This window comes from Sebastes fasciatus, chromosome 23 (genome assembly GCF_043250625.1).
Source record: "Sebastes fasciatus isolate fSebFas1 chromosome 23, fSebFas1.pri, whole genome shotgun sequence".
NCBI classification, from domain to species: domain Eukaryota; kingdom Metazoa; phylum Chordata; class Actinopteri; order Perciformes; family Sebastidae; genus Sebastes; species Sebastes fasciatus.
The window spans coordinates 4,368,739-4,386,316 of NC_133817.1; the positions used below are offsets into that span (position 1 = coordinate 4,368,739).

Consider the following 17,578-nt stretch of genomic DNA (forward strand, 5'->3'; position numbering starts at 1 on the left):
TGGTGTGGTGTGAGGGTCACGCTGGTCGCCGCTGACTCTTAGAGGTCAGGTTTCCTTTTGTAGAGTCAGACCGGTTTATCCAAACAGCATTTACTGTTAAATTCTCCTGCTGTTCAAGGTCTCAGCTAATATCACGCTTGTCTGTAATTTCAAAGATATGTATCGTAAAACATATGATTTAGTCATGTTCCCACTCATGCATCTGTCAATCTGCTTACTTTCTGTTGTCATTCTTTACACTTCAAGTCCTACAGAGCGTCACAAAAGCCCACATTAAGAAACCATTATCAAGTAATCACTGGCCGACCTTTGACTATCAGTGAAGTCCATTTAGCAAATAAGAAGCTAAAAGAAAGCTTTGATCAGTGAGGACAATGGAAGGAAGGAATTAAAGGCCGGCTCCAAACAGTCGAACTGTATTCAAGTCCCAGTTTCTGTCAAAATATAAAGTAACTTATCTTCCCACCCCAGTAATTTATAATTGACCGTCACACAAAAATGATAATTCCTCCAACAAATAGAATGGAATAGAATAGAAAGCTTAATTGTCATCGTATTAAATACAACGAGATTCACAGTTTGCCACTTCTGGTCAGTGCTTTAAAACAAATATTTGACAAGACTTAACGAGGCAGGTAAAACATGTAACAGGTAAAACACGCAGTTATAAAGCAAATAAAACAGGTAGAGTGGATGTTATAAATAAATATAAACAGAGGTTTTACACTTGAGGAATAAAATAGGTAAAATAGATGTACTGTAAAATCTAATCTTGGTGGTGTTTGAGAGTTATTTCTTCAGTTATTTGAGCCGCACGACTCATTTTAGAGTCGGACCCAATTTCAGCTTCATCAGGCGTCGTTTGCCGTGCAGCGTACGGGGGGGACCGAGGACCGATTATTCCTCCTGACCGGCCGTTGGACAGCCGGATGAATTTCTGACATCATAGCTATCAAGATAACAATGTACATTGATACAGTAAAGTTAGCTTCCCTTCAATTCTCTCTGCAAATTGGACAAGCCATATTGTCTACCTACCTAGCCACCTGCGAGTCCATATGTTTTATAGACGTTTCAGCAGACAGGATGGCACAGATGATCAAGGCAGCACGTTTCTGCCTTGTTAGCATTGTGATCCGTACACACCTCTGCTAGCAAACTAACTTTACCTGCCTCGGAGCTTTCAAACTAATCTTTATTGACAACTGTCAACATGCCGACGGGCGTGTTTTTCTAGTTTACACGTACAGTTTGAGCTATTGGACCACACAGTGTGAGCACACACATGTAAATTGTGAGCTTTGGCTTTACATTGCAAACAATCTACTCGTACAATAGGAGCAGGAATTACACAACTCATCCAGTGTACAGTTTGCCCAGCTTAAGAGAGATAGGCTTAAAGCTGCACTACTCATTATTATTATATTAACAAAGGATCAAATGATTGTGTGTAATATGAAAAGGGTCACTTGTAGTGATGAGCCCACAGAGCATCTGCAGTTCCACTCAGCTTTATGGAGCATTTTAGCATCTTTCAGCTTACTGTTTTGATTATGTGGCCCACAACTTTACTGTTTTGGTTGAGTCTCACGGCTCTCATTAGCGTTGTTTCCAGACGCAGGCAGCTGTTTTCAGCAAAGAAGCTCAGTTAATCCCGAATCTACACAATCTGACCAAACAACAGAAAAAGTTAGCGACTACCTGGTGAACGTAGTGTAGCATTTAGCAGCTGGGAAGAGTTAGCGCGCATCTGTGTGTGGGCTTACAAGGAAAACAATAGGTATGGATGTTTTGCAGAGGTGGAGGAAGAAGTAGCATACGGTATTTTACAATATTGTATCGATACACGGACATCAAGTATCGATCTTTTATTATATAAACTATTAACCTCCTAAGAATCTGATGACCCGCCGGCGGGCCCAGCTTCTATTCTGTCTTTCAGAGGTTGTAGCGGGCTCAGTCTTAAAGCTAGATGATATCATATGAAACTAGAAAACCTAAGTAATCTATTGGTACCAACCATGTCACGTTAGCGTGTCAGGAAGAACGCCAAATAACGCTCCAAAGTTACGCTAAATTTTGACGAGGAAAAACTGGCATGGCCATTTTCAAAGGGGTCCCTTGACCTCTGACCTCAAGTTACGTGAATGAAAACTCTGAGATGAACAGAGTGAAAACTGTATCTTTATAAGATAAAACAGATGTTGACAAACTGCATAATTTGCAATTGAAAAAAGGTAATAAATCCCAATATATCTTATCGCAATACTCAGCATATCGCATAATGTCACACATTTCACACATGTCTGCTGGTGTGTGTTTTCTTTTAAAGGTTGCTTGTCCCTCCTCAGCTCCACCCAGGCCTTTCTTTACATGCCTATATGCATGAGCCCGTTGTTGCCTCGGGCCTCTCACCTTGACAGCCACACCCATATAACCCCTCCTTTTACTGAAACTCACCTGAAATACAACACCGGGGTCTCAGCTGAAGTAAACCTGAGATCCTGTGTCTGTCCATACTGCAAAGAATGCAGTCTTTTAGGCTTCCCGGCAAAGAGACTAAGTGATGTCTTTGGAGGTCACACAGACGGACACACACTCTTAAAGTGTAGATACTGTGTAACTCAGCCTGATTAGCTTTTTGCCAGTTGGATGATTTGATTATAGAAACACTATTCTGGTTGCTGACTTACTCAGATCCGTTGTTTGGTTGCCTTCACATTGGTGAGCCTATTCAGTCAATCTCAAGTACACGCAGAGGGCACCGGACCAAAACAAACCGTGTGCTCGGCCCAGCAACACTCAAGGGCGAGCCTTAATGTGCGTGTTTCCATGGTTCAGGTGTTTTTAACTGCGGGTCTTAACTGTACCTGGTGATGATTCTCCCCCAGCCTCGGAAACAGGATTCCATCTCTCCGGTCAGTGAATTCAACGAGCCATTTAGGACATGACTTTGTGTGCTTGTGATGAATTTTCGTCATTTTTTTTTACACTTTATCAATTGATTAATCAGATTAATCAATGATAATCCTTTGTTTTTAGCCAGGCTAGGGTTGTGGCTGTAATGGATGGCAATGTCACCACTTTGATCCATACGGAAATATCTTTAATTTACGTAATCGATCTTCCGGAGGTTGTACCGGGCTAATGTCATACTGGTTCGTCGCAAAAGGAGGCTAAATAACACTACAAAGTTACGCTGAATTTTGGCGAGGAAAAACTGTCACGGTCATTTTCAAAGGGGTCCTTTGACCTCTGACCTCAAGATATGTGAATGTAAATGGGTTCTCTGGGTACCCACGAGTCTCCCCTTTACAGACACGCCCAGTTTATGATAATCAAATGCACCTGTGAGGGTTTCTGGTCAATATCTGTCATTGTTTTGTGTTGTTAATTGATTTCCAATAATAAATATATACATACATTTGCATAAAGGGAGCATATTTTCCCACTCCCATGTTAATAAGAGTATTAAATACTTGACAAATCTCCCTTTAAGGTACATTTTGAACAGATAAAAAAATCATGGACAATCACGCAATTAATCCTGATTAAATATTTGAATCGATTGACAGTCTAAATATTTTGATCGGTTTGATCAGAAGAGCCGATCAGATGACTCATCGATTCTGAATTGAAACCGTTTTCAATATTCATTTGTCTGCTTTCTCGCCTGCTCTTTAAAGAGCGACACAGCTGGACACACACACACACACATACACACACACACGCTCTGCCAGTTGCCACAGCAACGGAAGCTCACACTTGACCCCAGCATCCTCCCAACCTGATGATGACCCAGAGTGACCGTTAGCCCAGGCCAGTGGCTTTTCAAACTCTTTCACGTCAATGACCCCTAAACTGACACAGATTAAACCACAGACCCCCTTTTGATAAGACGACCAAAATAATCATACACTCTGTCATTTATTACGGCTTATGATTTATGGATGGAATTGCAGTGAAAATAATAAATGATTCCCCTTTTTGCTGGGGACCATTTTTTACCATTTTTTTGCATCTTTTGCTTTTGATATTTTGCATGTGATATTTGGGTCATGGTGCAGCTGGCACTCTTCAAAACTTCCTGTTTCAACTTTCCGCTGGTAGAACGCTCCGGCTGCGACAGACATCCAAGCCCTTTGACCTTCATGCCTAATGAGTGATTAAAGAGAGTTATAGCTGGTTACAATTCAGCTAGTTGAGCATTTTTTAGATGGGTATAGAAATAGTATAAGCTTCTTCCATGTGCTGCATAGTGTATAAAAAGGAAACACATCTTTATTAATTTATTTTTTAATGTTTTGATAATTTTGGTTGAGTAAAAGCAGGCTCTTCTTTTTCATTTTCGTTTTTCTTCTTTTCTTTTTGGCATTTTGCCTTTTTTTTTTTACTGTTTTGTTAGAGGAAGAGAGGAAGGATTTCTCTAGAATTTTCATAGCAGCATATATTTGTTAGGCTTTTTAAATAAAAACAGGTTGTACGTTCAATCTGCTTTAAAGTCCCTGGTTTCGGTCCTCTCTCTGAAAGCCACAGCGTCAACACCAACGGTAAGAAACCCCTTAAGATAGGCTTAACGGTTTTACAAAAATTAGGATACTAAATTAATGCTAAATTGCAAAGTTACTACTGAAGTGTCACATGTTGAATTAAACATCTTTGGTTTGAATGAGTGATGCTAAATTGAATAGTTACAGCTGACTATGTTATGCTGAAGTCAATATTTGAACTGAATTAAATGTTTTTCAGTCTAACATGTTTGATTCTAATGAGATGTCAGTCAGTTTTAAGTGTTTGAACCGAGTTGATTGTTTAACAGTTTTAAATATTTGAATGAACTGTTTTCCAGTTTGGGGTGTTTGAATTGAAAGAAACCTTTTCAGTTTTAATTACTTGCTGCTGAAGTCTGATTTACTTGTTGCAGATTTGAGGATTTGCAGTTACTTGATGTTAAAATGGTAATTGATCTGTTTTTGAATTGAATCAGAGTTTTTACTAAATTGATGGTATAGGATTAGAAGAGGTTCGACACGACCTTATTAAACCTTGGCGAGGCCCTTGACCCAGACAGGAGCAGTCCTCAGTTTATCTGAGGTACGACCAACTTCCGTAAACCTGCAGCGCAAACACTCTGATGTTTATCCAGCCTCGTCTCTGAACGTTCACTGGGACACGGTGGTCTGAAAGAAGTGACGTAACCGAGCTGGTTATCGCCAGTCAAATGTAATAATGTTTAACAGCGTGTAGATTATAGAGCGCCGTCTGATACCCCGGTCATAGTGCATCAGTCAGCTGTCTCTGGGTGTAATATCAGCTAGGTAGATCACACATCTCCATCCTGGAGGGAAAAAAAGCTAAAAAATGGTTGCATTGTTAAAGGTCCAATATTGTAAAAAGTGAGATTTTCATGTCTTTTATATTATAAAGCAGGTTTAAGTGCTTTATAAATACTGTTAAACTATCAAAATGCTCAATATACGGAGAAATACACACAGCCTGTATACAGAAATTGTGTTTGAAACAAGCTGTCAGGATTTCTGTCCATTTGTGATGTCACAAATATACAATATTTAGTCCATTACATGGTTTTAAAAATAAACATTCTAAATGTGTCCCAATTTATTTCCTGTTGCAGTGTATGTAAATAACATCAGCTGACAGGAAGTAAATATTGACCCAAACTGCAAAACAAACAACGCAATTCTGTTGACATGCACTAAAACGGAGCGTTTCAGACAGAGAGTAAATACAGGTATATTCAGGCAGACAGGTTTTTTTAACATTACTGCATGTAAACATGTTCTATTAGAAACACAAAATACAAGTATGAACCTTAAAATGAGCATGATATGGGACCTTTAAGGATATATAAGAAGGCAAAATTCCCCTGCCAAGTTCTTGTTAACTTTTACAGATGAGCAATAGGAAGCATCCTGACAAACGGGCATGGGATGTGCACGGCTCATCTGCAGTAGATGATTAAAACCACCCAGAACATCACTAGTGCCCATCTACTGAGCATGAGTGATATCGGTGAGGTGAGTTGCCTGCGCAGAGCGTATCTGCAAGTATCTGCTGACTAGATAGCGGCTTCTTTCCTCAGGCTGTGAGACTCCTCAACTCATCCTTCACACTCCACCATAACCAATAGTTTTAGTTTTTTCTTATGTAGCATAAAGGGACTACAACTGCATTTTGTTGCGCAACCCTGTGTTGTACAATGACAATAAATTAACCTTTTTAAAGGGGCTATATGTAAGGATCAGAAATTGCTTGTTCAGGGATCCGTTTTGATACCCAAAAACCAAACGAAGGTCACTCCATGAATCGAAGGTCCAAGACGGGCTTCACTAGATATAACTTTTATTTTTTTTGTGCTTCCGTGGAGTTTGTAGTTGTGATGGGGCCGGTCGTTTGTTGGCGTTAGCGGACTCCATTTCTAACCGAACGTTAGCGATCGTTGCACGCTGTTAGAACAATTATATGTGTAAAAACTTACATACAGTCCCTTTTTAAAGGTCCCATATGCTCATTTTCAGGTTACTACTTGTATTTTATGTTTCTACTAGAACATGTTTACATGCTGTAATGTTAAAAAAAAACTTTATATTCCTCATACTGTCGGACTGAATATGCCAGTATTCACCCTCTGTCTGAAACGCTCCGTTTTAGTGCATTTTGACAGAATTGCAACAGAATTGCGTTGCTAAGCAACAGCTTGGGTCCATGTGTACTTCCTGTCAGTTGATGACATTCACATAAACTGCAACCAGGAATAAACTGGGACAGATTTAGAATGTTTACGTTAAAAATTGTGTCAAGGGTCTAAATATTGTATATTTGTGACATCACAAATGGACAGAAATCCTGACAGCTTGTTTCAAATGCAGAGTTTCTGAATACGGGCTGTGTGTATCTCCCTGTGGATTGAGTGTTTCGATACTTTCACAGTATTTATATAGGACTTAAGCCTGCTTTATATTAAAAAAACATTAAAATCTCTCTTTTTTATAATATGGGACCTTTAAACCGTATCTATTAAGTGCTGCTGGTTGCAGATTTGTAACCTAATCTTTCCATAATTGTCTTTCAAGTGATGCTGAACTCTTTCAAGTGGGTGTAGACAGAAGTGTGGCTGCAGATGATGGATATTTTCAGGCACCTTGGTGTCACCGGCGTTCCATTTGACTCGGTGCTCACCCTGTGTTTTTAATTTGCAGTTCAGAACATGTGAACGCCGCCTGTCAGTCAGCTGCTCTTTTAGTCAGTGGCGTCTGGAACTGGTTGAAGGACACAGTGGAGACGACACATGATGAGGGTTCTGGGCTTCTAAAGCAAAGAGGAAGTGTTGACATTGTAGTGACTCAATGGCGACTTTGCTTTGTTTGACTTCTAAGGTTGATCATAAACCCGAATTCGTCAAGCGTCGTCTGAAAGTGCGCCTCGTCCCCTCTCCTTTAGCTGCTCTTTTATAGTCAATCTGTTTGGAACTTCATATTCGAGCCCATCAACCTAAGCTGCTTATGAGTTCTGAGGTTTGTCCGCGCATTGTCGTCACGTTCGATCAATCAAAACTGGTATCTACGCCGAGTGCTGCTGCGGACAGCCTGTAATCTGATTAGCGTGGATTAGACCCACAGTATGGACAGGCATAATCTCTAACTTTGATTAAAGGGGCAATACAACGGATATACGCAGGGGATTATATTTCCATTCACCAGGCCGGTTTTAGCACAAGATGTTTTGTTAGGATTCAGTCATCCCATCCGGTTAAAACCAGGTACTACCTACCAATACCAATGTCCCAATGCTACAGGACCTATAATGTGAAAGCAACCGTCTTATTTTGGAACCCACCCGTCAACAAGTTTATAATTATTTTGGTGGCACTCTCCGGCCTCCATACAGGCCAGCAACTACTCCTTATTTTCCATATTTCTTTCTTTCTAGTGACAAGTTTATTTATGTTTTTTTAACACTTGCCAAATGTGTGAGTCCTCCCACTAAAGGCTTCCTGTTGACACTTATAGATCTCAGTATGTGTGAGTGTAGTCATCAACATCACAACCTGATCTGGCAAAAAGAGAGAGACATCATTTATTGATGTTGTTAGCTGATGTTCGCGGGTCATTTACAAGACGCTCTGAAGTGTCCATTTCCTTCGTAAGGCTCTGATGTTTGTAAATGAAAGACTTCCACCAACAAATACCCAGTGTTGGGTCTTATTTGTCTGCAACAGAAGCACCAAAACGTCTTAGTTTAGCATTCAGATTCAACTCTAACTTATGTTTGCCACAGAAATACTGAACTCATAATGCAAAAAAAAACATTTTTTACACTAGATTTCACATGGAATACAATGTTTGGTTTAAGAAACAACTTAGTGTAATACTATTATACATAATAATAAGGGTTTTTATTTGTTTTATTGGTTGGGCCAGTGTCTTTTTCTGCCTAAACACTTTCATGTTTTTGTGTTTAAATGCAGCAAGGCTCATGAGTTAGGTCGTGTTCACACTAGTGTTGATTGGTTTTAAAACGCAGTTTCTTGTGTTTTTAAAGATATGTAAATCATGGTGATAAGTAGAGCTATAATAGTAATAATCATTTTAGTAATTTTAACTTTTTTTTTCATGCAAAAAAGCATGCTGGTTACAGCTTCTGAAATGTGAGGATGTGACGCTTTTCTTATCTGTCTTATATGATAGTATAAGAAGGGCTGTCCTGAATACCATTTTATTGGAGCTTCAAAGCTTCAGTGATACATTTTCAAAACTCTTAAAGCTAAATAAATAAAAAACTAAGCGGGTCAGCCCTAAGTTTAAGTTTGGGGTATTGGCATGTTGGTGGAATAAAACAAGGATTTTTAATACATCTCTGGGCTGTGGGGAATTCTAACATAATCTTTATTTTCTGAAATTTTACAGACAAAACAATAAATGAGAAAATAATTGTTAGTTGCAGCCCTAGTAAAAAGCAAGCACAGTCCACCTTGATTTCCAGTAAATCGCAACATTTCATCGTCCACACTGCGACTATACTGACATTGTACCTTTTTGAGTGGAGATCATCGTCAAAAACACTGGGTTAAGAGAAGAGAATAAAATATGCATTTTCAAATTTAGCTGCTTTACCACGGATAGGAAACTCTGATATGTTTGCAAATTGAAAATAAACAATTAAAAAGGGGCGGTTCAGTGGTATTTTTAGTACAGCTCTTCCATAAAGTTGGAGGGAAACATAAATTGAAAAGAAAAAGCAAAAATTGGAGCAGCAGAGGCCGAGATATCCTGACTTTTAGACCCTTTGTATGCGTCAAGATCCAAAAAGGAGAGCTCCTCAGATTCCCAGACTTCAGAAAGCTCCCTCCACAGCCACAGAACACAATACACCATACTGTATACATTATACTGTTTTTTTCAGTGAGTGGTAGAACGATGACAGGTCAACTGACCTCGATGTGTAAAATGGGTAGAGCGTCCCTTTAACTTTGTCTCAGTTCTGCTACAGGTAGCTGCTGTTGCAATCACTGGTGGCAATTATTAGCAACCGCATCTAGCTCTGTTAATCTCACATAATTGCTCATGTGTGATGCTGCGATGCAAAACATGAGGAAACCTGTTTCCTCATGTTCATTGATGTCAAACAACCAAATTGTCTGCCAGTAAGCTATTCCTGGCTGATTAGAAAAGGGAAGCTAATAAAAACGGCTGGAGCGCAACAGCTGACCATTTTGCACTATGAAGGTGTGGTAAGTGTGGTTGTGGACAACAAGTGCCACTCTTGGCTCTCTCTACATGTAATTAGGGCGTGTTTGCTTTGTACACAGCAGCACCTGGTTTGAAACGCTTCTATCAGCTGACGGCCTCTGCCCTGTTTCCATAACTGCTTGAGAACTTGTAGGCGTTGAAGGTGAATACTGGGCACGGCCGGTCTGGTCTCTCAGGTAGAGTGAGTGCATGCTCTCTGAGACGCATAATTAGTACTGTGTGTGTGCTTCTTCTCCAGGATACGGCCCTCTGGTATGTCCTTGTCCTTCTCGTGTCGTATTACTGCTGGCATTTGTTCATGTAAATGGGCGGACAATGCTTTTCACTTCCTTTATAATCCCACAGCTGTCTGTATACTGTCAATAAGCTGCAGCTGCTGATCTGATATGTATATTATCAGTAGTGAGCTGTGACTTTTTCCTATCAACAACTGCTCAGATTGAGGTTAATTCATTTTTAACCCTAACCCTTAATCTCCGCTTCTTGTCTGTCGTTGCAGTGACTAGTCAGCGTCGAGGTTGGGCCAGCGATGCCGCCCCCAGCCACGAGTACCCCCGCCGTGCCCCCACCAGACGGCGGTTGGGGGTGGGCTGTGGTGTTGGCATCTTTCATCTCCATCGGCTTCTCGTACGCCTTCCCCAAGGCCATCACGGTGTACTTCAAAGACATCCAGATCATCTTCGATGCCTCCTACAGTCAGATCGCGTGGATCTCCTCCATCATGCTCGCGGTCATGTACGCTGCAGGTGAGTCATTTTATCTCATTTTAAAGTCATAGACATTTTAAACAGTTAGCAAATCTAAACTATAATCATACTGCAGTTATTCTTAGAAATGCGTCCAATTACTTGACGTTTCTTATGGAAACAGTTGACTGAAAAATGAGAGCGGGTGATTCTAGGAGATACAAGGCCTCTTAGCGTTAGCTATCAACCACTAGCAATTTAAATTGTCTGTCTCTTACATAGACTGTCTATAAAAATGAATGACATCACAGCTCCCTAAAGGTGAAGTCAAATCATCTCGATCGCCCCCTGGTGGCTGGCTGCAGTATAGGTCATAAAGCCCGCCCCCTCCATGTTAGCGGATGGGACATGAGCCAAACTAAAAAAATTCAAGAGGAGCTTTAATCCAGAGGCCTGTACTACGAAGCAGGATTTTGCGTTAGCGAGGTAACTTCAGGTTTAACCCTTCAGGATTTTCCGTCCTATGAAGGTGGATCATTTCTCACCGGGGTAGATAGCCATGGTAACTGATGCTGGGTAGATCGCCATGGTAACTGATGCTGGGTAGATCGCCATGGTAACTGATGCTGAACAGCTAACGTGCTCCAGAGCAGGTTATGTTCCAGATAAGAGATCAACTCGTATGAAAGCACCAATCAGAGCTCGGTGCGCGGATCGTGTGGTAATATTACACACATATGAAGAAGTTACAGTCATAATCCAGGCTAAAAACAACCCAGTTTAAACTGACGAATTACAGGAAGGACAGCTGGATTTATGCTGTGAGTGTTTACCGCTTTATATTTTCATACTTATTTTTTAACTTCCTCTTGAGTCCGTTTCACACCGCCGGAGACGGGGACGCAGCGGAAAGAAGGTTAAAATAGTCACACGTGCCACATCCTTGTTACCGGGCATGATTAGGTGCAATCCAGTCATCCGTTACACATTTAATAGCTATTTATATCTAGACGAGTATATCTGACTTTTGAGTGTTCCAGTAAATGAATACGTCTGTTAATTTACGCATTCACACATCTGGAGTTTTTTCTTTTGCCAGCTGTTCTTCCTGCATTTGGCAGCTTCAACTGTGTTACTTTCAGTCTGGATTAAGTGTTTAACTTCTTCGTATTTGTCTAATATAGATTGCTCTTTTCCTTTGTAAAATGTGCCACTCTGTCTGTCTGCAAATCTGTGGACTTTTCCATGTCAGATAAGCCAGATAACGAAAAGATACCCCGGGCGATGTTGAACTGGCTTCATAGTGCAGGCCTCTGGTCCTCTATTTTAACTGTGATCCTTCATATCATAATGTTAACCTGCTTTTAGGGGAATCTCTTTAAGATTTCATCTTGTTACACATGATTTCGTTGTCGGGGGATTATTTCTGTTGCAAGGAGGCGGTGTGTTGTTTCCTGAGCGGAACAGGAAAGATGGAGCCACATTGGATTCATCTCTTTGTGATTTACTCAACGGTGTTCGGTCTTGTGGGAGCTCTTAGTGGACTTTTATGTTGTTGTTGTTGTTTTTTCCTGCCTCAAGTTACTAGAGGAATTAACAGGATAGACATGGAAGTAGGTTGTGTCATCAGATCGTGACCTGGATTTGAAACCACGGCTTCACAGGATGCCGGCGCAGCGTCACACGCTGAGCCAGAAAAACCACCGCGCTCTGCCAAGCTCAAACAAAACACCAATGAGATTTAAATTGAGTATCAGTTACAGAGAATCTACATGTTGATTTTGGGGAAATGATTTGCAAGGAGCCCGTGGGGGGAAAATCTGTACTTTGTATGAATTCAAAATGGATTTTAAATGTTATTGCAAATTACAAATGCTACAGCTGGTCTTGCATTGTTTCTTGAATAAGGAACATTTAAAAGCCTCAGAATGTGTTTCGCGCAGGTCATTTCCTCCACCGTATTGCTCTGATCACCTGCTGTATTTCCCACTTTGGCTTCAGCCCTTCTGCTTGGCAGTGCCACGGCTGCCATCTGTCCACGCCGTAATCCTCCTGTCACTCGATGTACTGCTGTTGTCACCATCTGTACCGGTCAGCAGCAGTACTGGAAAGCTCATTTACTATGTTGTGTAGCGCAGCTTCCACCAAGACCAGTAAAAGAATTTAAGTAGGGCTGTCAGTCGAAATATTTAATCGCATGATTGTCCGTAGTTAATCGTGATTAATCGCACATTTTTTATCTGTTCAAAATGCACCTTAAAGGGAGATTTGTCAAGTATTTAATAATCTTATCAACATGGGAGTGGACCAATATGCTGCTTTATGCAAATATATGTATATATTTATTATTATAAATCAATTAACAACACAAAACAATGACAGATATTGTCCAGAAACCCTCACAGGTACTGCATTTAGCATAAAAAACATGCTCAAATCATAACATGGCAAACTGCAGCCCAACAGGCAACAACAGCTGTCAGTGTGTCAGTGTGCTGACTTGACTATGACTTGCACCTTCTCATCAACAGGTGGCATTCGTCAAGGTTGAAACAAGCGATTTGCAACAAGTTTGTGCAGTTTAGGTTGCTGGATTTTTTAAACCAGTGCACCTTACGAAAACATAAAAGATTAAGGATGGAAATATAGAAATGAGGCCCAGTGTCTGCATCGCATAGTTTGTCCACCAGAGAGCAGTTGCATGTTTATTTTCCAACTGGAAAGAGTCCCACTCAGTACTTGGTAACCATTCTTTAATAGCCACACTAAAAGGATCTTTGTGAAATTAATATTATTCTGAACAAAATAATATTATTGGAATAAAATATTTTGACAGAGCGACACTTGGAAGTGTGTCAGCCACGTCGGTTTTGCACCGATCTGCCAAGCGCTGCTTTGGCTTCACAATGGCTGTGTGGCATTATCATGCGGCGACGCCGTCGATATATGCAGTTGCTAAGCGAGCGGCTCTTGTTGCTCGTTCATTCATATTGATCGCACTCATCAGCTATTCATTAAACATCTGCTCTCTTGTTCTGCCTCTTGCGCTGATGAAGCAATCTCTGTTTGAATGTTTAACACCTCTCTAATTCCCCGCTGCTCTGTGTATGTGTGTGTATTGATGTTTACACAGCTCAGTCATTACTGTGAACCTGCCTGATAATGAACCAACAGCCTCAGACACCTAGTGATATTAATACAATTACTACAGAAAGGACCTTTTCACTTCTCACTACTGTCCAGTGCAAACCGTGTGTGTCTACAACCTGCCAATATTTTACAAAATAAAAATAATATTCAAGCTTAAAAAGGTCAAATCCATGAAGGGATATGTAATTCTTTCATTTTAATTTAGACATTAAAATCGTGGAAAAAATAGAGATGCACGGTTTTCACTCAGCAAACAGAAAATTTTATACAAAATATATGCAAAAGTTTAAATCTTTTGCATAAGACACAATACTGTTTTGTCCAATACTTAAGTAATTAGCAAATATCTGCACAACTAATGACATTCCCATCAGCCTCAGCTGTACTTTGTGCTAGTTAGCATACTGTTTCTTTTTACTTTTAGTACATCTGCACTTACAAAGTACGTATTGTTGCATGCAGTGTGCAAACAATTGGGACATACTGCTTCGTCATGACGTTGCACCTTGAACTTTGACCCTCTTACTCATATATCTGCTGTGCAGAGCATTGTGAGTCAGAGTAGCCAGGAAAGCATGCTGGCTTGCATCCTGCAAAATGTGACAGGATGTAGTAGGACATCCTGGTATTTTTTGGCATACTGCATTTGACATTCTCTGTTTTGGGCTGTCAATCGATTAAAATATTGAATCACATGATTGTCCATAGTTATGGCAATTAATCGCAAATTAATCACACATTTTTTTATCTGTTCAAAATGTACCTTAAAGGGAGATTTGTCAAGCAACACTACAGGGGATTAGCATAAAGTGGGCATGTCTGTAAAGGGGAGACTCGTGGGTACCCATAGCGCAAGTTTGGAGCGTTATTTAGCCTCCCTCGCTACTATAACAACGTTGGTACCAACGGATTCCTTAGGTTTTCTAGTTTCATGATACCAGTGATTTCTGTGCTTAAAGTCTCACAGAGCTGCTAGCATTCGTCTTTACTTTGAATTTGTGATGTAAACAGTAGAGTTTTGAAAAAAATGCTAAAACAAATAATCTTACAACATACTGGACACAAGTGCAAAAAAAACAAAAACGAAGAAACTTGCATTTCCCCTGTATCTAGGTAGTTTAACACTCGGGCGTAAAACGACCTTCGCGTAATGTTATCAATGTGGCTCAGAGGGTAGAGCAGGTTGTCCACCAATCGGGAAGGTCGGTGGTTCGATCCCCGGCTTCCCGGGTCACATGTCGATGTGTCCTTGAGCAAGACACTTAACCCTAAATTGCTACCGAAGGCTGAGCCATCGGTGTGTGAATGAGTATTTAGATTAGATCCTGATATGCAAAGTTGGCACCTTGCATGGCAGCCTCTGCCATCAGTGTATGAATGTGTGTGTGAATGGGTGAAGCGCTTTGAGTAGTCGAAAGACTAGAAAAGCGCTGTATAAATGCAAGTCCATTTACCATTTTATTTGTTAGTTCATTATTTGTTAATCAAAAGATATGGATAGATTAATGAACATAATCACTAGTCGCAGCTTTATACTCCTGTAGGAAGCCATACAGTATAGTCTTTATCTACTAACAGTGTAAACGACCTGATACCCACAGACTCAATGTAGTTTTGTTCCTGACTTCCTAGAGGAACACAATGTTAACCTGCATATTATGAAATGTTAGCAGGATAACATAAGTTGCCTGAGTGACCATGCAAATCAACTCGCAAACAACAGCTTTTCCAACAAACAGATATTTTTTTTAAGCATAAAGAGAAGATCCGTAATCTTAGGGAGTGCTGTTAGTATTGTGAAAGAGGAGAAAACTGGTGCCCTTTGCTCTGAATTAGGTGTAAGCTTGTAAATTCAGTGGAAGCGGGTGTGGTTCAAAGCTGGGAACTCTACAGTAGTCACACTTTCTGTTCCGTGTATAGGCAGGGTTGGGCGTGTTTCAACTCTGCAGTGCGACCCCTTCGTAGTATTACATCAGACTGCTGTGAAGCAAGACACCATCACTCATTCCCTCACAGTCAGCACAGCCAGCGTCGCTCTGTGATGACGCCTTTAAGCTGCAGGCTGTGTGTCCGTGTTGGATCAGCGTCTCTAATCCAGTCAGAGAGAGAGAAAGAGAGAGAGAGAGAGAGACTTGACCTTGGGCGAGGCAGCATGGAAACGGTGCACACCCGTGTTGCATTCACTGTCTGTCGTAAACACAGGTAGATGCCAAACGTGTGCACCTGTTGGAGGCAAAATGAAACTTCTGTTTCAGGGGAGCATTGAAGTAATTCCTTTTATATTTTTATATACGAAAGAATTTGTCGTGGTTGTCTGTAGAGAATCCCAGGTGCAATTAGTTTTTTTTTTTATTTCCACTTTGATGAACACCCAGTCGGTGCTTTTAAAGACATTATACTCAACTAAATAAAGGCTTTTAACATCATTTTTCTCTTTGCTCCGCCTAAGAGTCCCTGAAGAGCGTTTCCTTGAATGTGAAAAGCCTTTTCCACTTCAAGAGCACCTTGAGGTTTCCTGGATTTACTGCATGTGTAACTGAGCCTCCGCAGTCTTTTACTGTAGATTAGGTAATCCATGGAGCATGCTGTGAACAGTTTTCATCGGCACTATTTCTTAAGTAGAAAGTCATTCAAATGTTGTCAGTGTAAATTATCTGAAGTAACGGAAAGATTGTTCCCGGAAAAATATTTAAAGGGGACCTATTATACTTTTGTGCTTTTTCCCTTTCCTTTTAGTGTATTATATCGGTTTTTTTTGTGCCTGTAAGAGGTCTGCGAAGGTGTTCTCCCCCCACAGGAACACGGCTTCTAAAGTGCCTGAAACGCCTCGCTTGAAGTCCCGCCTTTTCTTCTGTAACGTGGTGATGTCACCAAGTAACACATTTGCATAATACCTGCCTAGGGGCTACTTTGGCACGCCCTCAAACAAAGCTAGTTAGAGCGGAGCTGGAGCAGAGTCCGAAGAGTTTGGTTCGGTTGACCAATCACAACAGAGTGAGCCAGCTGACCAATCAAAGCAGACTGGTGTGCTGGGTCCTGGGAGTGTGTGAGGTTTTATGTTTTTTTATGAGACGTGTATGACCATAGGAATTTCCGCTTGCAGGATAATAACGTTGACCGATTTGTTGTATCGGTTCACATGACATCTCCTAGTGGTGTTAACATTTCCCCATCTAGATTCATCTCGCCAGTCCTGGATATCCAACTGACAACCTTCTTGTCACTAGCCCACTTCTCTAACCTTTAAGCCCACCATGTTAACATCATCCAGCGTGATGCGTCTTACTGCTACACAGCTCTAAACTTTACCTCATGTGAACCTGAAAATGTGGATCAACTTTTATCACATAAGTAAACAGGGTTTAGGCTGGTTTATCCTCCGTTATGTGCCTGTAAATATCGGTGTAATGGGTCGGCCAGACACGCATTCACTTCAGAAAACCCCCATGTCTGTGTCCTCTCGCAGCAGAACAGCTTTTAAAAGTTGTTTGCTTCCATTTCTGTGGACTCTATCCCATTTGAAGCGTGATGGATAGCCAGCATCCTCACATCATCACGAGCTGTACCAGCCTCTCTTCGCCGCAGCTCACATTAAAGGGTCGAGGAAAAAAAACGGTTTCTATATGTGTCATTCCCTTTTGGGATCTAGGTGGTTATATTTAGTCTGGGGTTTTGTCCACTGTGTAATGAAGTCCATGCTGCGTCTGGCCAAGAGATGATAAGCCTTTTTTTTCAAGGGAGGTAATGTGCAGGCTCAGGGGCTTCCTCGTCTCGGCCGATTCGGGTCGCGCCGAGCCCCCGAGAATACCGATCACTGCTGCGGATGCAAATGAGGAGGGGGGGGGGGAGCTTTCCTCAAGGTCGAAAAAAGATTCTTGCAGAGCAAATTAAGTCAGATGACTCCTCGCCCGTTGTGGCTTTTTAAATTTGCACCGGGCCCCGGCAGAAATATGATCCATCTTCTGGCTGGTA

General features: G+C 41.1%; 1 protein-coding gene across 3 annotated transcripts in view; it reads left to right on the forward strand.

Moving 5' to 3' along the window:
- LOC141761720 (monocarboxylate transporter 2) overlaps positions 1–17,578 on the forward strand; it is a 33,063-nt gene that overhangs the window by 5,423 nt on the left and 10,062 nt on the right. The window contains exons 1-2 of one of the 3 annotated variants that reach the window (XM_074625294.1): positions 4,371–4,550; positions 10,270–10,516. In XM_074625294.1, coding sequence (XP_074481395.1) covers positions 10,300–10,516 — 217 coding nt within the window. In that variant the 5' untranslated portion in view covers positions 4,371–4,550; positions 10,270–10,299. Of the gene's footprint in view, positions 1–4,370; positions 4,551–9,915; positions 10,023–10,269; positions 10,517–17,578 lie in introns of those variants that run through there. The other 2 variants (XM_074625295.1, XM_074625293.1) reach the window with 2 other exon arrangements.